Below are 17271 nucleotides of genomic sequence, written 5' to 3'. Positions count from 1 at the left end.
AAAAGTTGTCAAACTCAGAAGCTAAAAAAAGGCATCTAATAAAAAAGAAGCTAATAAGTAGTCTCCTCGACTATAGTGGCCTCGGCTTTAGGTAAAATCATTTTAAAAAATATTGTTTTCAGAATAGTCTGATAAGCACTAGTCTCAGAATTGTATTAACAAATTTAAGTTGTACTCAAATTTGCATTAACCTAAATATACGATAAAATGTGACAATCAACCCCACACTCAGTGATAACCAACCCCAATTCTGTAACAACCGACTTTGTGGTTGGGGTTGGTTGTCACACAGCAGAGGTCTTTGAAAAATGATTTTACAACAAAATACATTTAATTCAACGTCACGAAATTGTTGTAATAGTTAACGAAAATTGCTTATCTACTTTTATGCAAAGTTTGGATTTGATTTAATGAAAAATAAAATATTAACAGTCTAAAACGTAAAAAGCTTGATAACTAACCACGCTTTTCCTTCACACCGTACCTGAATAAATTTATTTGAAAAAAAATATCCACCAGAAACGGTTTGCATTTTTGAAATCACAATACTTTGAATAACTATTATCTAAACTTTGAAAATACTCTGTCGACGTTTTTCAAAAAAAAAGGGGGTTAAACGTCATGAAATTTTGGTGTTCAAAATAACTTCCAGAGATGGCGTAAACTTTAAATATTGTAATATTGATGCTGGTTTCAAATTAGAATGTTTAACAAAAATTACAGTGGAAGGAGCCCAGAAACAATATACACCTGAAAAATTGGGACCCACTGTCCCAAATGTAGAAAAAAAATACTTTTTTCTTCAGTATCTTAAAACAGATCAAAGTTCATCGGAAAAATGAATTTATCTAAAAAAAAATTTTATCGTTCAAAAATATTTGAGGGGGTTGTCAACTTTACGAGGTCATAACCTTAGAGCATTAAAAAACTTTTTTACTAAATGATAATTTTACAGATGAATTTTAGTCGATCTACTAAAACTCATCTGCAAAAACTTGCGAGTTCATAATAGTAGAGTTTTTTTTTAAGTGCTATCATTACTATCAATACATTTCGACTTTAGGGCCCTAATTTGAGCATAATATTGTTCCCAAACTATGACCATCATGATTTTTTTTTTAACATATTATTTGTAATAGCGTGAAAATACATATCTGGAGGTTACTTATCTTGAACAATAAAAAATCTTGAAACTGATCTTTAAGGATATATTCAATTATTTTTCAATAAGAGAATGATTTAAACGACACAAATTAATGTTTACATTTATATTTATTTACATTTAAATCATTAATAGTTTCTAAAAGATACACATATATATTATAACATATTTAATTTTAAATTAAAACTGGCTTTAAAGAAGGTATGCCGGGAGTTGTACCCAATAGTGGCTCTAAGGATAATCTTTAAAGCTACTAACAACTTTGTATCCACTCTCCCATAACTGTTTGAAATTATAATGAACAAATTCAGAGGCCTGTTCAGACCAAAAACTCAATCCTTTCTTTGGATTAGAAATTGACATAAGTAAAAGAAATTCACATGTATGCTTGATAAGAGCATGCATTTTCGGTGACACTCGTAGACCAAGTTTAACATAAGCATCTTTGTATTCGTTAATGATTAACTCATATTCAGGTAACAAGAAAAAAGTTTAAAGTAATTAACTATATAAATGATACGTTCATCTTTTTTCCAGTTCGTAAAATATCCTTAATTCCTCAAACACATGAATTTTTTTAGCAATTTTGAACATTCTCCACCTTTAAATTGACCACCATACAGCTTAGGTATTTGAAAACATCAAAGTTGATTTCAGTGGTTTGCTTATAAAGTGGTATCCATAGATTGCAAACATTTTTCAAGGTTATTAAAAATTCTGTTTGTATTTCTACAAAATAAAAGAAGTTCCTTTGGAGCAAGAATTTTAATACTTTTTATGTCACTAGGCAGATAAACTAGTGGAAGGTTAACGCAACCAATATTAGATGCGGCTGAAAGTTTGGATTTTTTTTAAATCTTTACAGGCGGCTTTATAAGCATTAGATAATGAACGGATACTTCCTAAAGCTCTGAGCTCACCATGATTTTCGAATCCTTGCATTTTTCTTTGCTAATGTTACACCAAGGGCAAGGATGTGTTGATGTTGCACTTTCTGTTCCAAAAAATATATTGGCTAATTTTATATCAAAAGCACAAAAGTATTTTAAATTATTTAGCTTTAAAATAGAGATAATTTTCTCATGATTTAAATGAGATTCAGCAACGTTTTCTGTTATGCCAATAATAAAGAATTTGTTTACGCCACCGTCTTTTTATTTTTCATTACCTATTGCCTCCTCATAGCTAAACTTTTTGTTTTGAAATTTCATTATTTCACTTTTTCTGAAATATTTCAACAAAGTTTTTAAAAAATCCGCATTCAAAGTCAATGCCCACCTTTAGAATGTAATCTTTTAACAATTTCCTCTCCTTTATTACTCTCTCAATAAGTCCTTTTACAATAAACCAAATGTGTGGAATCTTTTTTAAAAGTGATTTCTTAAACATCAAAATAATCATTTACAAACCTAACTTTTTCACTTAATTTCTCTCATAGATTGCTTTCAAATATTTATCTTCTTTTCCAGCTTCTAAATTTGCTAAGAACTTTGGTCCCCACTGTGTAATATTCTGACCACAAGTGTTTTTAAATTTGTTCATTTCCGATGTTGGGTTTTTTTTAACTGGAAAAAGCGCTTTTTAAAAAGCTTTTTGTTTGTTCGACGGCAATGGCTTTACCTTTTGCTGCAACCTTGCTTTTAGTTCTATCCTCCTCAAAATTTCTTTTCAATACTTTTGAACATTGAAGTTCGGCATTTCGTCTACCCTAATATCAATAGAAATTTACATTCATATTTTAAGCTTTTATATTTCAAATATTTTATATAAATTTCTTAACTTAAAGTTTGAAATATTAAATCAAAAATAAAAGATTCGCCCTATCTTTGTCAACTCCAATATACACAACAACTTTTACATGTTTTTTATTGTTCCAGGTTATGATGCTTTTTTTTTTTACTTAGTTCTCACTCTATTTTCAGATGTTGATCCTGAAGTAATTTTAGTTCGAGCAATTTTACTAATGTCACAAACACAGAATGATTCGTTTCTGGTAAGTATACTTACTTTGAGAAATCATAAGGCTTTATTATTTTTATGAGAGTTTTTAAAGTTTGGCATTTTGAAAAGATTCGAACAATACTAATCAATTTTGAAAATTTTTTTATTAACTGCAGCAGCAGATAAAAAGAGTTCATAATATCTATTAATCAATTTTTTGAGGTATACCACTAGGAAGTATACAAAACACAGGAGTGTTGTTTATACATTTAACCTGTAATGTAACCGTTTTTTTACCGTACTTGACGTATTGTTTAAATTTGCCATAAAATGTGGGCCCCAAGTGTTTGTAGGAAAAGGTCCAAGTGTTTGTAAGAAAGGGGGCAATAATAGCATTTAAAAAACAACTCTACTATTATGAACTCGCCTAAAATTCATCCGTAAAATTCTTTTTTAGTAAAAAACTATTTAACGTTCTAAAGTTATAACATTGTAAAGTTAACAACCCCCTCAAATAGAGGAGGTTCCAAACTTTCCTTGGTCGCCATTTTTAAAAAATAAAAATTTTCTTAGTTTTTAAAGTTAAATTGTAAATTTTAAGTTTGCACCATCTCTGGAAGTTACCCATTTTGAACACCAAAAATCCATGACCTGCCCGTTTAACCCCCTTTTATTTTGAAAGACATCGACAGAAAATTTTCAAAATTTAAATAACAGTTGTTCAAAGTATCATGGTTTCGAAAATGTAAACAGTTTCGTTATAATTTATTTGAAAAAAAATATCCTAGTTGATATTTATTTTTCAAATAAATTATTTTCTCTAGGCTCTGCATATAGGACACATTTTTTTGGAATCTAAGATAACGAAGCTTTTGCGTTTTTTTTATGAAACGAAAATTTTCGGCATTTTAATTTAAAAACATGCTTTCAAAGCACTTTTAACTCAACAGTTTTTTCAGAAAACTTTTTTATTGTACGGCTAAATCTTGGTATATCAAAAATCCAGACATAATGATATATGTGTTTATTTTTTTATAACCAAATGCAATTAGTTAAACAAATTTTATAGTTTTAACTTTTTTTAGAAACTTATTTTTCTAAATTTATCTTATTAGAACAAAAGTTTTATGATATTAAACAGTCAAACGTATTTTTGTATGGTTTTGCTTTTTATTAGAATTTTTACAATATTTTATTTCTATTTTCTTTTGGTTCCGAATTTAATCATTTTACGGGGGAAAAGTTCTTTCTTTTCCTTTCCTGTTTTTATAGGTACCTAAAAGAACTTAAATTACTCATTATAATGGCTTCTAGTCAAAACTAAATTAATTATTTTTGTAACATATTGTTAATTGTTTTAAGGTGTGAATAACTTTTGGTGAATTTTCCATTATAATTCATATCAAATCAAATCATAAATACATACTTTAAAATAGTTTTTTCAATATACCACAGTATAAGGTAAATTTTTAACTTCTTGAAAAAAAGTCGTTAAAAAATTAATAGAAAAATAAACAGTAGAAAGTTACTTTGTAATTTTGTTAAAAATAATTGGTAAATTATTTTTAACAAAATTAAATAATAATAAGTTAATCTTGGTTATTATAAAATAACCAAGATTAACTTATTATTATTTTTTATTTTTTTTTTAAATATTTCATTCCGCCCCAGCAATAATATTTAATATTTTTTAATGTTATTCTAAAGTTATTCTAAAATTTTATTAATTTATAAAATTATTTAATGTTTAATATTTAATTTTAATATTTAATTTAAAATTTAATGTTTAATATTTAATTTTGAATATTTAATATTAAAAAAATAATTTAAAAAATAAAAGTTATAAAAATTAATTTATAAAATTTATTTATGTATTTTTTTTAAAAAAAAACTAAAATTATTAAAATTTTAAAAAAAAAAAAAAAAAAAAAAAAAAAATTAACAAACAAAATAAAAGTATTGAAAAAATAGAATAAGAAAATTTTGAGTAGAGCTGCCTAATCTCCAATTTCGAATAGTGAAAGTAGGTTTGTATTCATGGCAAAATTTAGAAAGCATTTCACTTTTCTTAATTAACAATATAACAAGATGTAATTTTTTTTTAACAATTAGTTCTTGTAAATGTAATTCTTATTTAAATGTAATTCAATTAAATGTAATTCTTATTTAATTCTCATGTAATTCTTAACAATTAATTCTTAAAAATGTAATTCTTATTTAACAATATAACAAGTTGTAATTTAACAAGTTGTAATTTTTGACTGTTATTGAATGATACTCTTCATTAAGGCATAAATTGCATAAGTATTTATTATGTTATGTTGTATATTTTTCAACGGAAATAATCATAATCAGAAACAGGGTACCTATAAGGCTAAATAGATAGTGTTTTAGGGGGTCTGTGTTTTAAAACACTTAGGACAATTATAAGAACATTTTTACTAAAAGATCTTTCAATATCATTTACACTAAAATACCATTCATACTAAAACATCATTCATACTAAAATATGTTTCAAAGAAGATTCGGCCGAAGTTTTTTAATCTCTAAAAGTAAGACTTTTTTTTGGAGTAAAAAATATAGCTATATAAAAATATATGAAATGCAAAAGTACATTATTGTTTTAAAAAACGTTATTATGTGAGATTTTTTATTATAAATTATATAATGTAATAAACATCAGCAGTGAGTCTGTTCAAAATTATCATCAGTAACTTAAACTGAATTTATCATAATTCATTATAATAAGTTTCAGTTTTTTTGACATATTTAACTTGCTCAAAGAAATTTTTTCTAAATAATATAAAAAATTGTATGGGGCAAAACATATTTACTTTCTTATCAGTGTAAAAACTTTAAATACAAACTATCTGTTAAACGTTTTACTATCGATTTCTAGTGAACCTCAATCGGGATCTTTAGTGTTTCATTTCAGTTTAGTTAATCTGTTCTCAGATAAGCATTGCGTACGCTAACAAAATTGTGGGTAAAAAAAATGTTTTGAAAAAAAAAAAAAAAATCTTAGCTTTACGTCAGCTTTAAGTCAAAATTTGTAGTTGCATGGTATTGTTTTAAATCACATGATTGTTTCCTAAGTAGTTTAAAAACACGTTATCGACTTACTTATGCATAAAAAAAGAGTCAAATAGGTTGAAATAAACAGTTTTTATTTCAACTAAATGAAGCATATTTGTAAACTCTGGAGTAGTTTCTTTTATTATTCAGCTTAATTTCTTTTTTCAAACATTTTCTCAGTTTTTAACTTAATTTTATTGGTTAAATTTTTTCTCTCGTGTATGATTGGCTTTAAAATTTAAAGCGGTTGTATTTAGAATTTTAGGTAAACAGTCAAAGACGTAGCTGAAGCGCCAAAATTCAAGATTATAAAGTTCATTAACGAAAGGCTCATCATGGCGAAAACTCCTGAACTAGCCTCGGCTAGTTTTATGTACACACCACCTTTTTCTGATGAAGTCTCTACTTCTAACAGGTTTATCTGCAATATTTATAAAGAAAAACCTCCTAGTTTTTGCCTCGACGACGTAGATGATAATATAAACAAAGATAAAAAAGTAGATTTTCTCAAAGAACTTTTATCAAAATCAATGATAAGCACAGTTTGTAAAAAAATTTTAGATAGTCTTGCTGATCGTGACTTATTAAGGTAAGATATTTATTTAATTGATTTCAAGTAGCAATTTATTATTTGTAAACTTTCTTTTAAGAATAAACTTTGTTATGATGGAGCAAAAAGAATTTAAGCTAAAGCATTTCTATTTTTAATCAATACTTAAAAAATCATAAAGGAAATAATACGATTTCTTTCATTCAGAGCCTCTCATGTCAGTTCAACTTGGCGTTCAATTATTAGATATGTTGACATAAAGTCAGGGAGAAGAATGAATCGATTTTTAAAAAAATTAAAGAGGTCGCATGAGTTCAATAAAGTATGCCATTTTTATTTTTTAATTTATACACAAGTTTTATTACAATTTAACTCCTAATAAATATTGTTAATTATTACCCATATTTAAAAACTTTTTCAGGAAAACAGAGAATGCGTGAAGAAAACAACTTTACTTGGTCCATTACGCTTGCCTTTATTGACATCTAATGTAAATGTTGATGCAAATACTCCTTCAAAATTGTTGAAAGTTGAAAGTAATACATTTTTAAACTCAGATACTTTTCTTTTAACATCTAAGGATAAATATAAACAATGCCCTGAGTGTCAGTCTCCGTCTAAAATATCCTATCAAAATGTCGGACATTGTACGAAGTGTAATACAGACTTTTGTATACATTGTTTTTATTCAAAAGAAAAACACTCGCCAACGTGTCAAGTTATGGGTGGTCCAGGTACTTTAGGCTCACCTAGAAAACTGACAAACGCATACTGTCATCAATATTCTATAAATGCAAAAGATAATAAAGTTCGTTTGAAAAGACTGTGATCTTTTAAACTTCAGCTAGCTTAAGTTATACTTTCATTGATTAATTTGATTGGTCATTACCTTAAAGAAGTTTATTGAGAAAAGACTACACAACAACAACAAAAGATGAGAAGATGGCACAGCAAAAAATAAAGAAGGAAGAAAAGAGGTATATTTTAAGGTAGCAATGTTTTTATATCAAAACTGCATGGGCAGCTTTATTTTTAAAACAAATATTTTTGGACAAGTACTGTTTAGCTTGAAACATTTCTTATCTTTGAAAAAAGTATTTTAACCATTTATCACAGTGGTATTTATTTTTCAGATATGCTTTTATTACAAATTGTAAATATGTATTAATAAAAATTGTAAAATAATATTGAAAAAGAATAATTTTGTAAACTTTTAATTCTGTTTCTTTTATCTCAAACCAAAGAATCAAAGATATATACTACTTGAACCTAAAAATATTAAACTTTAATAAAATTAAAAATGGTGTTAATATTCATGAGTATAAAAATATTATTTTAATGATTTAATTTTAATTTGGTATAAATGCATAAATGCTATATATATATATATATATATATATATATATATATATATATATATATATATATATATATATATATATATATATATATATATATATATATATATATATATATATATATATTTATATATATAATTACTTTTTTTATAAAATTTATTATTTAAAATTAATTTATATAAATTACATTATATTGAGTTTTTAAGAATTTGTTTTTCTTTTAGGAGTTTTTAAATGTGGAAACCAAAAAAATATTTTATTAAAGTTTAATGTTTTGGGTTGACCTATCTATAACAATGTTAATGTTCTAGATGGTTTCTATGTGTTGATAAAATTTTTTTTAAAGCTTTTCCAAATGTTTGTTTTGAAAATGTAACTTGTCATTGTTTGCTTTTTTCTTTTAATATAGTAGACAAATTTTGATGATATTATAGAAGAGGTAATACTAGGTTTTATGCATTTGCACGTTTGTTTATTCATCTCTCTATTACTCATGCGGTTAGGCTAAAATTTGAGTAATTTAGTTTTTGCTGCGTTTTTCGAAACTTTTAAACGACTATGAAAAAGATTTTTGCGTTTAATATTACTATAATGCTTTTGATAATAAAATAAAAACTTGATATTAACATATTTGATATTAAATAAAATTAAAAGTTATAAATCTAATTAAATAAATCCCGTTGCTTATTTTTAAAATATAAATTAGTTAACTCAGCATTGAGCTCAACTCTTGCGGCTTTAATTTGCAATTATTTTACCCCTTTCATACCAACAGTTAAACACATTTTAAAAACGTTATACATTTTAAATGTTAGCAACTGCTTAAAACAACGCGGCGAGATGTTTTATATTACCACCAGCTTTTTATATTAGCAAAACAACCTTGCAATAATGTTTAATATTTCTCATGCAAGCTTTTACAGTAGCAATAGGCGTTTAAAGAAAAGTTTTATCAATATGAACATGTACAAATTTACTTTTTTGAGTTATTATTTTTATTATTACTGTTTATTACAATTTATACTTATAGTTTGGGTGTCATTTATTAGTAATGACCAAAAAGCATTAATATATGCGCTCCTTATATTTTATTTTCCACATTTATTTGCGGCTTAAACAATAGAAAATAAGCTAATAATATGACAAAACCAATGACAAATAATAGCTGACGAAACCGATGGTTTCTACTTGTAAATATTTTTTCGAGTTTATTGACGTAAACGTTAAATAGTTAGCGTCTTATAGTAAAATGTACTTTTTATTTTTACTATTTTTACGTTTAATATATATATATATATATATATATATATATATATATATATATATATATATATATATATATATATATATATATATATATATATATATATATATATATATATATATATATATATATACGTCCCTGGTAGCACCGCGCTCAACTTGTTTCTCCGCGCAGCGGCCTTGTTCGTTGAGGTTCATGTTTCGGAGTTAGAGTTGAGAGTGGGTTGTAACCACAATAGTAGCCTCCTCGACTGTAGTGGTCTCCTATGGTGAATAATTTATATTATTTGAATATATATATATATATATATATATATAATATATATATATATATATATATATATATATATATATATATATATATATATATATTTAAACAACTTTAAAATGTATTCTACAAAATAGAGTGCTCAATGTTCTTTAAAAAGAACAGAACAATTATAAATTAGTAGAAAATCAGTTAACAGCAACTTTTTTTTCATTTAACACTGTTCCCTCAATCAAGACTTATCAGAAAAATCAGAAATTTCTGATGAGTCTTTATTGAGAAACACAGTGTTAAATGATAAAAAATTTTGTTAAGCGACTTTCTACTAATTTATATATATATATATATATATATATATATATATATATATATATATATATATATATATATATACATATATATATATATATATATATATATATATATATATATATATATATATATATATATATATATATATATATACATATATATATATATATATATATATATATATATATATATATATATATATATATATATATATATATATATATATATATATATATATAGATATATATATATATATATATATATATATATATATATATATATATATATATATATATATATATATATATATATAGATATATATATATATATATATATATATATATATATATATATATATATATATATATATATATATATATATATATATATATATATATATATAACTATAAAGCTATTACTTCCACACAACTGCTATCTCTATTAATATAAGTTATACTAATAGCACAAAAAAAACAAAAATGTTATATAATTATATATTAATAATAATAAATAATTATAAATCTCCTGGAAAAATAATAATAAATCTCCTGGATGACGTAAATTATTTTTTATGTCCATTTATGACGTAAATAGCAACATAGTAATTGACTGTTATAATGAGTTAAAACTGCCTTTATTTAATGTGTGTAAATGTTCTTCGAAAGAAGGTATTTTTTCTGAAATTTTTTAGATACAAAAGTTAAACCTTTATATAATTTAAATCAGGTGATAAAACCGATGTTGCAAATTATAGACAATATCACTACTTGAGCAATTTTTTTTTCTTTGTTAAGCAAATTATGTTCAATAAATAAGTCTTTTTTTCAAAGTTATTTTATTTAAAACAGTTTCGATTTCATAATTAAAAACTTCAAGCGACCATGCAATATTTTAAAAGAAAAAATCTTTTGCGAATGAAATTACTAAAGGCGTATATATTGACCTCTCTAAGGCGTTTGATACAGTGAATCACAAAATACTGGTTAAATGGGTGTATGGAATGAAAGGCATATCAAATAATTGGATAACGGATAACCCAAATAAACGTATACTATGGAATTAATAAATTTAACATTCATCTGTTATTTCTTGTAGAGTGACCCAAGGATCTATTTTCGGCATCTGCTTTTTTTAATATATGCAAATGATCTCTGGAGAACGTCAAATATATTAACAATAATGTTTGCTAAAAAAAGTAACTTTTTATACGAGGAAAAAGTTTTTATTACTCTTTATCATTCTTTAAATAAAATAACAACAAATATTTTTTATATTTTTTTTCCATAAATAATTATTAAAAATTAGTTGTTAATTGGTAAAAAATTTCTTTGCTCATTTGACAGCAAAATATCAAAAACTATCAGTACTTTATATCAGTCACTAGATTTACAAAATAACCATCTAAGACAAATCTCAATTTAATGTATCAGTTATACAAAATTAATTAAATTACGCAAATATCGCCCGAATTAGTACTTCTAAAGGCAAATTAGAAACACTCTATCGAAAACAGAGACATACTTTAAAAATATTAATTTTTTAAATAGAAATAAACGCGCAAAACTACTTTTCGTATTTACAAATATTTTTATGTTATACGAGCTAAACATATATAACATTTTATGTCTTATGCACAAAAGTAAATTTTAACGCGCCTCAATATTTTATGATCTCTATGGAAACAGACCAAATTTTAAATATACTTTACGCACAACAGACTTTTAAATTAAATCTTTTTGTAAAACTTAACAGTAACTTGCCGTGCTATACCCTTTTTAACTATACCCTTTCAACAAAATGTTCTTTTAGATAACACACACACGCAGATAAAAATATTTATTAGTAAAACTGGAATAGTTTAACTTTTAAATTTATGCCACAAAAGTTTTCGTAGACTAAACTAAACTTGTTAAAAAAAACACGAATATGAAAAATTAAAAAATCTTTTGTATTTTGTTAAGCATTTCTTGGCATTTACACAAGCTTTTAATCTTCTGTTCATCGATGAAACTAATTTTTCGGATGAGAAAACGGAATTTTATTCTATTCTTCTAGTAAGATGCTCTGCCATTTAATGCGGATTTTTTAAGTATTCGTCTAATATTTTCTAAATAGAATATTTTTCCATTTTCAAGTTTACTGCTAATTTTGATGCACTTATGTATGGATTCGAATCGACTTTTTTAATTATACTTCTTTTATCTTGTAAACTTAAATTTTTGGTCGGCCACTTCTTGGTAATGTATTAACAGAACCAGCCGTTTCAAATTTTTTGACAACACTTTGAACGGTGGAATATGTTCTACCGACATTTTTTGTAATTTGAAGAAGAGATTTTTTTTTCTTTATGCAATTTTATTATTAATTTACGCATGTCATTAAACATGTGATGTTTCTTATTTAAACTCATGTTTATAACTAAATTTTTGGTGAAAAATTTTATATTACCTTAATAAAAATCTACAAACGATATTTATATATATATATATATATATATATATATATATATATATATATATATATATATATATATATATATACATACATATATATATATATATATATATATATATATATATATATATATATATATATACATATATATATATATATATATATATATATATATTTTTTTTTTTTTTTTTTTTTTCTTTATTACATGAAAATTTTTATACAAATATATAAAATTAAAAAGTTTACAATTGAAGATTATGTTAAAATAATGATAGAAATTAAATAAAAATTAAGAACGTGGAAACTCAAAGAAGACTCGAGTTTCCACGATGAAACTCAAGTCATCTTTGAGTCAATCAACACTAAGATCGCAGACTAGGTCCTCATGACAAGACTAGGTCTTGTCATGAGAACCGTCTCATATTGCTCATATTAAAATAAACAAAAATCAGCATGAAGAAAGATAGAAGAAGTAGAATGAAGAAAGAAAGATGAAGAAAGATAGAAGAAGTAATTAGAGCTAATAATAGTTAGTAAATATTTCTTGCTTACTTTCTTAGTTTCATTTCAGGCCTTGTTATTGACCCTTGCAACCCTTAAAAGTGTAACTTAATATAAAGTAACTGTGTATCCTTACAAGGGTAATGGTAACCATTATTAAGAATAATTGTGGGTAATTAAAGATGATATTTAGCCTTGTAGGGAAAGCCAAGTGTCCCCTGCTAGGGTAACCTAATAAAAGATAATTTGGTAAATATTACAATTTTATAATATTTAGCAAATTATTAGCAACAATAAATAAATTTTACAATTAAATGTTTACTGAAAAGTATAGGGTCTCATTTAACGTGTTTGATTTATGTAATTTTATGTAAATGGATTTAAAGACTCATTAGTAAAAAACAGGATATCATTTTTAAGAAAGTCTTTTTTTTAAATATACTTTTAAGACATCCATCAAGTCTTTACATAAAACCTACTGAACAAAAAAATAAAATAAAGTTTGTATTAGATCTATTTATTGATAGGTTGGACGGAACGACAGCATCCCAAAAACTTCTATTTTTACAGTATTCGAAAGTTCTATTGTTTTAATAAGGAAATACTTTACTTTCGAAAAATGATTTATGAGATTCTAATAAATAAATAAATTCTTAAAACTTGGAGTCTCTGAATTGCAAATTTTTTTCTGCAAAACCTTTTTTCATGGTCATGCTTAAGCAAGAGGTAACAACAGCTTGAAACTTTCTAAATGCGATAATAAAACCAAAAATGTTGAACCATGTTCTTCCATTCGCTGGAGTAGATCCATATTGTTTAGCAATCTGAGACATTGATCGGCAGCAAACTGACGTTAATGATATGGTTTTCCAAAAATGTGTAGTGCTGCTGGTTATTGCTGTGCTTTTAACCAGACATCTTTCATTGCTCTAAACGAATGATTAACAATGCTAAGAATGAGGTGCAGTTACATTGGTAGAATGAGTTTCAAAATTAGTTGATTTGATGGTCAAGAAACAATAGACACACCTTTTCAAACTTTTTGGCCTGTTCAACGAATTGCTTCCAAAAAACTTGAAATATTGAAAAGATTGAAAAAGGGAGTCAAATGCTTGAGGGGATCCACACCTCGAGAGATTTCTTGATTTTTTGTTGCACAATGTTCATAGATGCATGGTGGCATGAGATTGAAGCCCACATCAAAATGTTGGTCAAATTTATGTTACAAAAGGCAACAAAATTCAAAGCATCAGCCTAAATTCAACTTGCTTGATGATGTTGCAGTTGTTTAAAAGGTTCTCTGATACAGCAACTAGAATTTGATTCTTCATATTGCTTTTTTTGGAAATTTTTTGCTTGGCAGTGTAAAGACATCATCAAAAAAGTGGTCATGCATATTATGCCAAAAAAATTTTTTAAATGCAATCATATTCATCAACTCCAAGTTTGAATAAGCAATTTGAAAACACTTTCCGTTGAAAGAGGATTTGTTCAGTCAGATTTGCCAGACAAATGCAATGATAAAGAAGGTTATTAGTTTTGCTTCCTTATTATATAGCCATAATGCTGAGGTGCAGGCTTTCACTTTAATCTTGAAGGTAAAGAATAACATGAATATAATTGTTGTTCCGGCTGTAATTCTGGCAGGAATTCAAAGTTTTCATTCCGATACACCCCTACTTTAAATGTTTATTTTTTAAATCAAATATACTTTTAAGTCTGATTTTAAAATACTTCTGACGATGTGGCTGATTTGTTTTTTTTAAATCTCATTGCGTCATTTCTTATGCATAATAAACGCATATTTTAGTATTATAAACGCGTAATTAATTACAAGACGTAATTAATAAGGAGAAATTCTTGCTATGTTCCCTAACTGATATTATAAAAATATTATATAATATTAGCATTAAGTCATTTTAAACGCGATAAAGGAATGACTTAAAGTTATGGAAGATAGAGTTGAGGATTTAGGGTAATTTTTATTGTTCAATGTTTTATAATTTAAATAATAAGTTATGAAATATGTTTTATTAAACCGTAAAATGGCTATTTATGGGTTAAATATAGACATATGATACATATTTGTAAAGATTTTTGGGGCCAAGAATTTCATTTTTTAGCTCTGTTTTAATTTTGGAATGGTCATGACCACAAAAGTGGTTATTTTAGGGATTGTCAAGGTGGTCATGGGGTTTCTCGATGGCTTTTAAATTAGAAGAGACATGTTGTTTATCTAAATATAGGTAACTGCTGTCAGAGAATTCAAATCTGGGCATATTCTGTCTTTAGAAGTGGTCATGACCGCTCAAATAGTCATTTTAGTAATGGTCAAGGGCGGTCCTGAGATGTCCCCATGTTTTTCAATTACATGAGACATATTGTATGTCTAAATCTAGGTAATTGCTGTCAGGGAATTAGAAACTGGGCATATTCGGTCTTCAAGAGTGATCATGACCAATCATTTTAGAGGTGGTCAAGAGTGGTCCTGGAATATCTCGATGGTAATTTTTATTTATTTTATGAACTTAATTTCATAAAATAAATAAAAAATACCTTATTTTATGATATTGTGAATATAAACAAATAGCGTTCAATATAGTTGAATTTAGCAAAGGGGCTCCCGTTGTGCTAAATTTAACACAACAGGAGCCCCTTAGCCTCCTCAGGTTGATAGGAGTCTTTGACTTTTCCCTGACTCTTTCTTATTCTGGATACCTTAGTAACGTAACTGCAAAGCATTTTCATCATAAAATCATAATTTGTTTGAGGAGAATTCCATTGTATAGTGCTCTCTGTTGTTTTAGTCTAACAACAGAGAGCACTATACAATGGAATATTAGGGTGTATGAAATGACTATTTTTCTCAATTAAAATACTGTTTTTCCATTTTATAGGCGTTATTTAAATGAACAAAACGCATTTGACACATTTAAAGTACAATTTTCTAGATGGAAAAGGCATTTTCAAAAAGTTATTTAGACAACATTTAAACTGAAAGTACTAGATAATGTAGTTTTCTCGCTTTCAACACAAAAGATAAAAAAAAACTTTTTTTCTCGTAAGCAAGCTAATTTTAACTCTTTACTAAACTAAACTCTTCTTTTTATATACATTTGTTGCATACATAAATACAAATTTATATATTTCTTCAGTGACGGTTCCAGCATTTTTTGGTTTTTAAGAAAGCTAACTTTTAGACATGGAGCAAACTGCAAACATTTTTATGTTTATACTTATGTCAAATAATGGTGCTTTGCTAAATATTGCGGTGATTGGAGGATAATATGGTCATAGTTTTTGAACGTTGAGAAATAATACTATGAAACTTAAAATCTGTCGATGAACATAAGTTTTTTAAAGCAAAATCTACAATTGGGTATCGTTTATAATTAAAAGCCTAGCATCTACTGCGCTACAAAAAATCTACTGCGCTCAGCTGAGCTCAGAAAATTTGTTTAAAATTTTTTATTTATATATGAGAATATAATTTAAAGTAGATCACATGTGCAGTAGGGTGGGTCGTACTTTTAAAATTTTGGATATGAGAGCGCGCGCAACATTTTTTTTATGTATTAGGGTATTAGAAGAGACGTGAATAATTTTTTTTTTCTTAAAAAGTTCATCTAGTGTGGGCGCAGGGCGTTTGAAAAATGTCAGTTTTACGAAAATCTTATCATATTGGCATTTTTCGGCATTTGGCATTTTTTTATATTAGCCAAAGGAAAGGCAATTATTAAAAAACAATCAGACATAATATAGACATAAAAAATTATATATATATTCGGTGCTACTTTTTTAATGCTATACAAACACGATAGACGTAAGAAAAGTTGGCTACCATTATGTATTTTACAAAAAAATTCTACTTATAAATTTTAAAAATGAGAGCGTGCTTGCTATTTTTTTATGTATTAGGATTTTAGAAAAGACGAGAATAATTTTTTTTTCCCTAAAAAGTTCATCTATTGTGGGCGCAGGGCATTTAAAAAACGATAGTTTTACTAAAAATGCATCAAATTAGCACTTTTCTGTCCTTTTATTTAAGCCTATGGCGATGCAATCATCAAAAAACAACCAGGTATAAAATAGACATTAAAATAAAACATAATTTGGGGTGCTACTCTTCATAAAGTCATAAATAAAATATATAAAATGTCATCTAAAAGATACAATATATTTAAAGTTCAACTTATTTACTGTGATCATAAATAATCAAAGCAAAACATCAAAAAATTAATATTGCTTAAATTAATTTAAATAGATCTTTTTTTGATTGGTTCACGGGCATGATTTCTCGATGTGCTAATGTTGCTCTTATGAACCCATCTCTTCTATCTTTTCCAAATACCGATTGAGAAGCTAGTGTGACTTCTTGGACACATCG

At 25.9% G+C, this 17271-nt stretch overlaps 1 protein-coding gene across 1 annotated transcript; it reads left to right on the top strand.

Annotated features, from left to right (window-relative positions):
• Positions 1 to 6228: 6228 nt before the first annotated feature.
• LOC100203245 (F-box only protein 43) lies at positions 6229 to 7945 on the top strand. The gene is made up of 3 exons (XM_065795883.1): positions 6229 to 6767; positions 6936 to 7050; positions 7150 to 7945. Exons 1-3 carry the CDS (start codon positions 6514 to 6516, stop codon positions 7555 to 7557), a joined length of 777 nt encoding a protein of 258 aa, XP_065651955.1. The 5' UTR covers positions 6229 to 6513; the 3' UTR covers positions 7558 to 7945.
• Positions 7946 to 17271: the final 9326 nt, after the last annotated feature.

This window comes from Hydra vulgaris, chromosome 04, assembly GCF_038396675.1.
Source record: "Hydra vulgaris chromosome 04, alternate assembly HydraT2T_AEP".
Lineage (NCBI taxonomy): Eukaryota > Metazoa > Cnidaria > Hydrozoa > Anthoathecata > Hydridae > Hydra > Hydra vulgaris.
The sequence above is the reverse complement of the archived record's forward strand: the minus strand, read 5'-3'. Positions and strand labels throughout refer to the sequence as shown.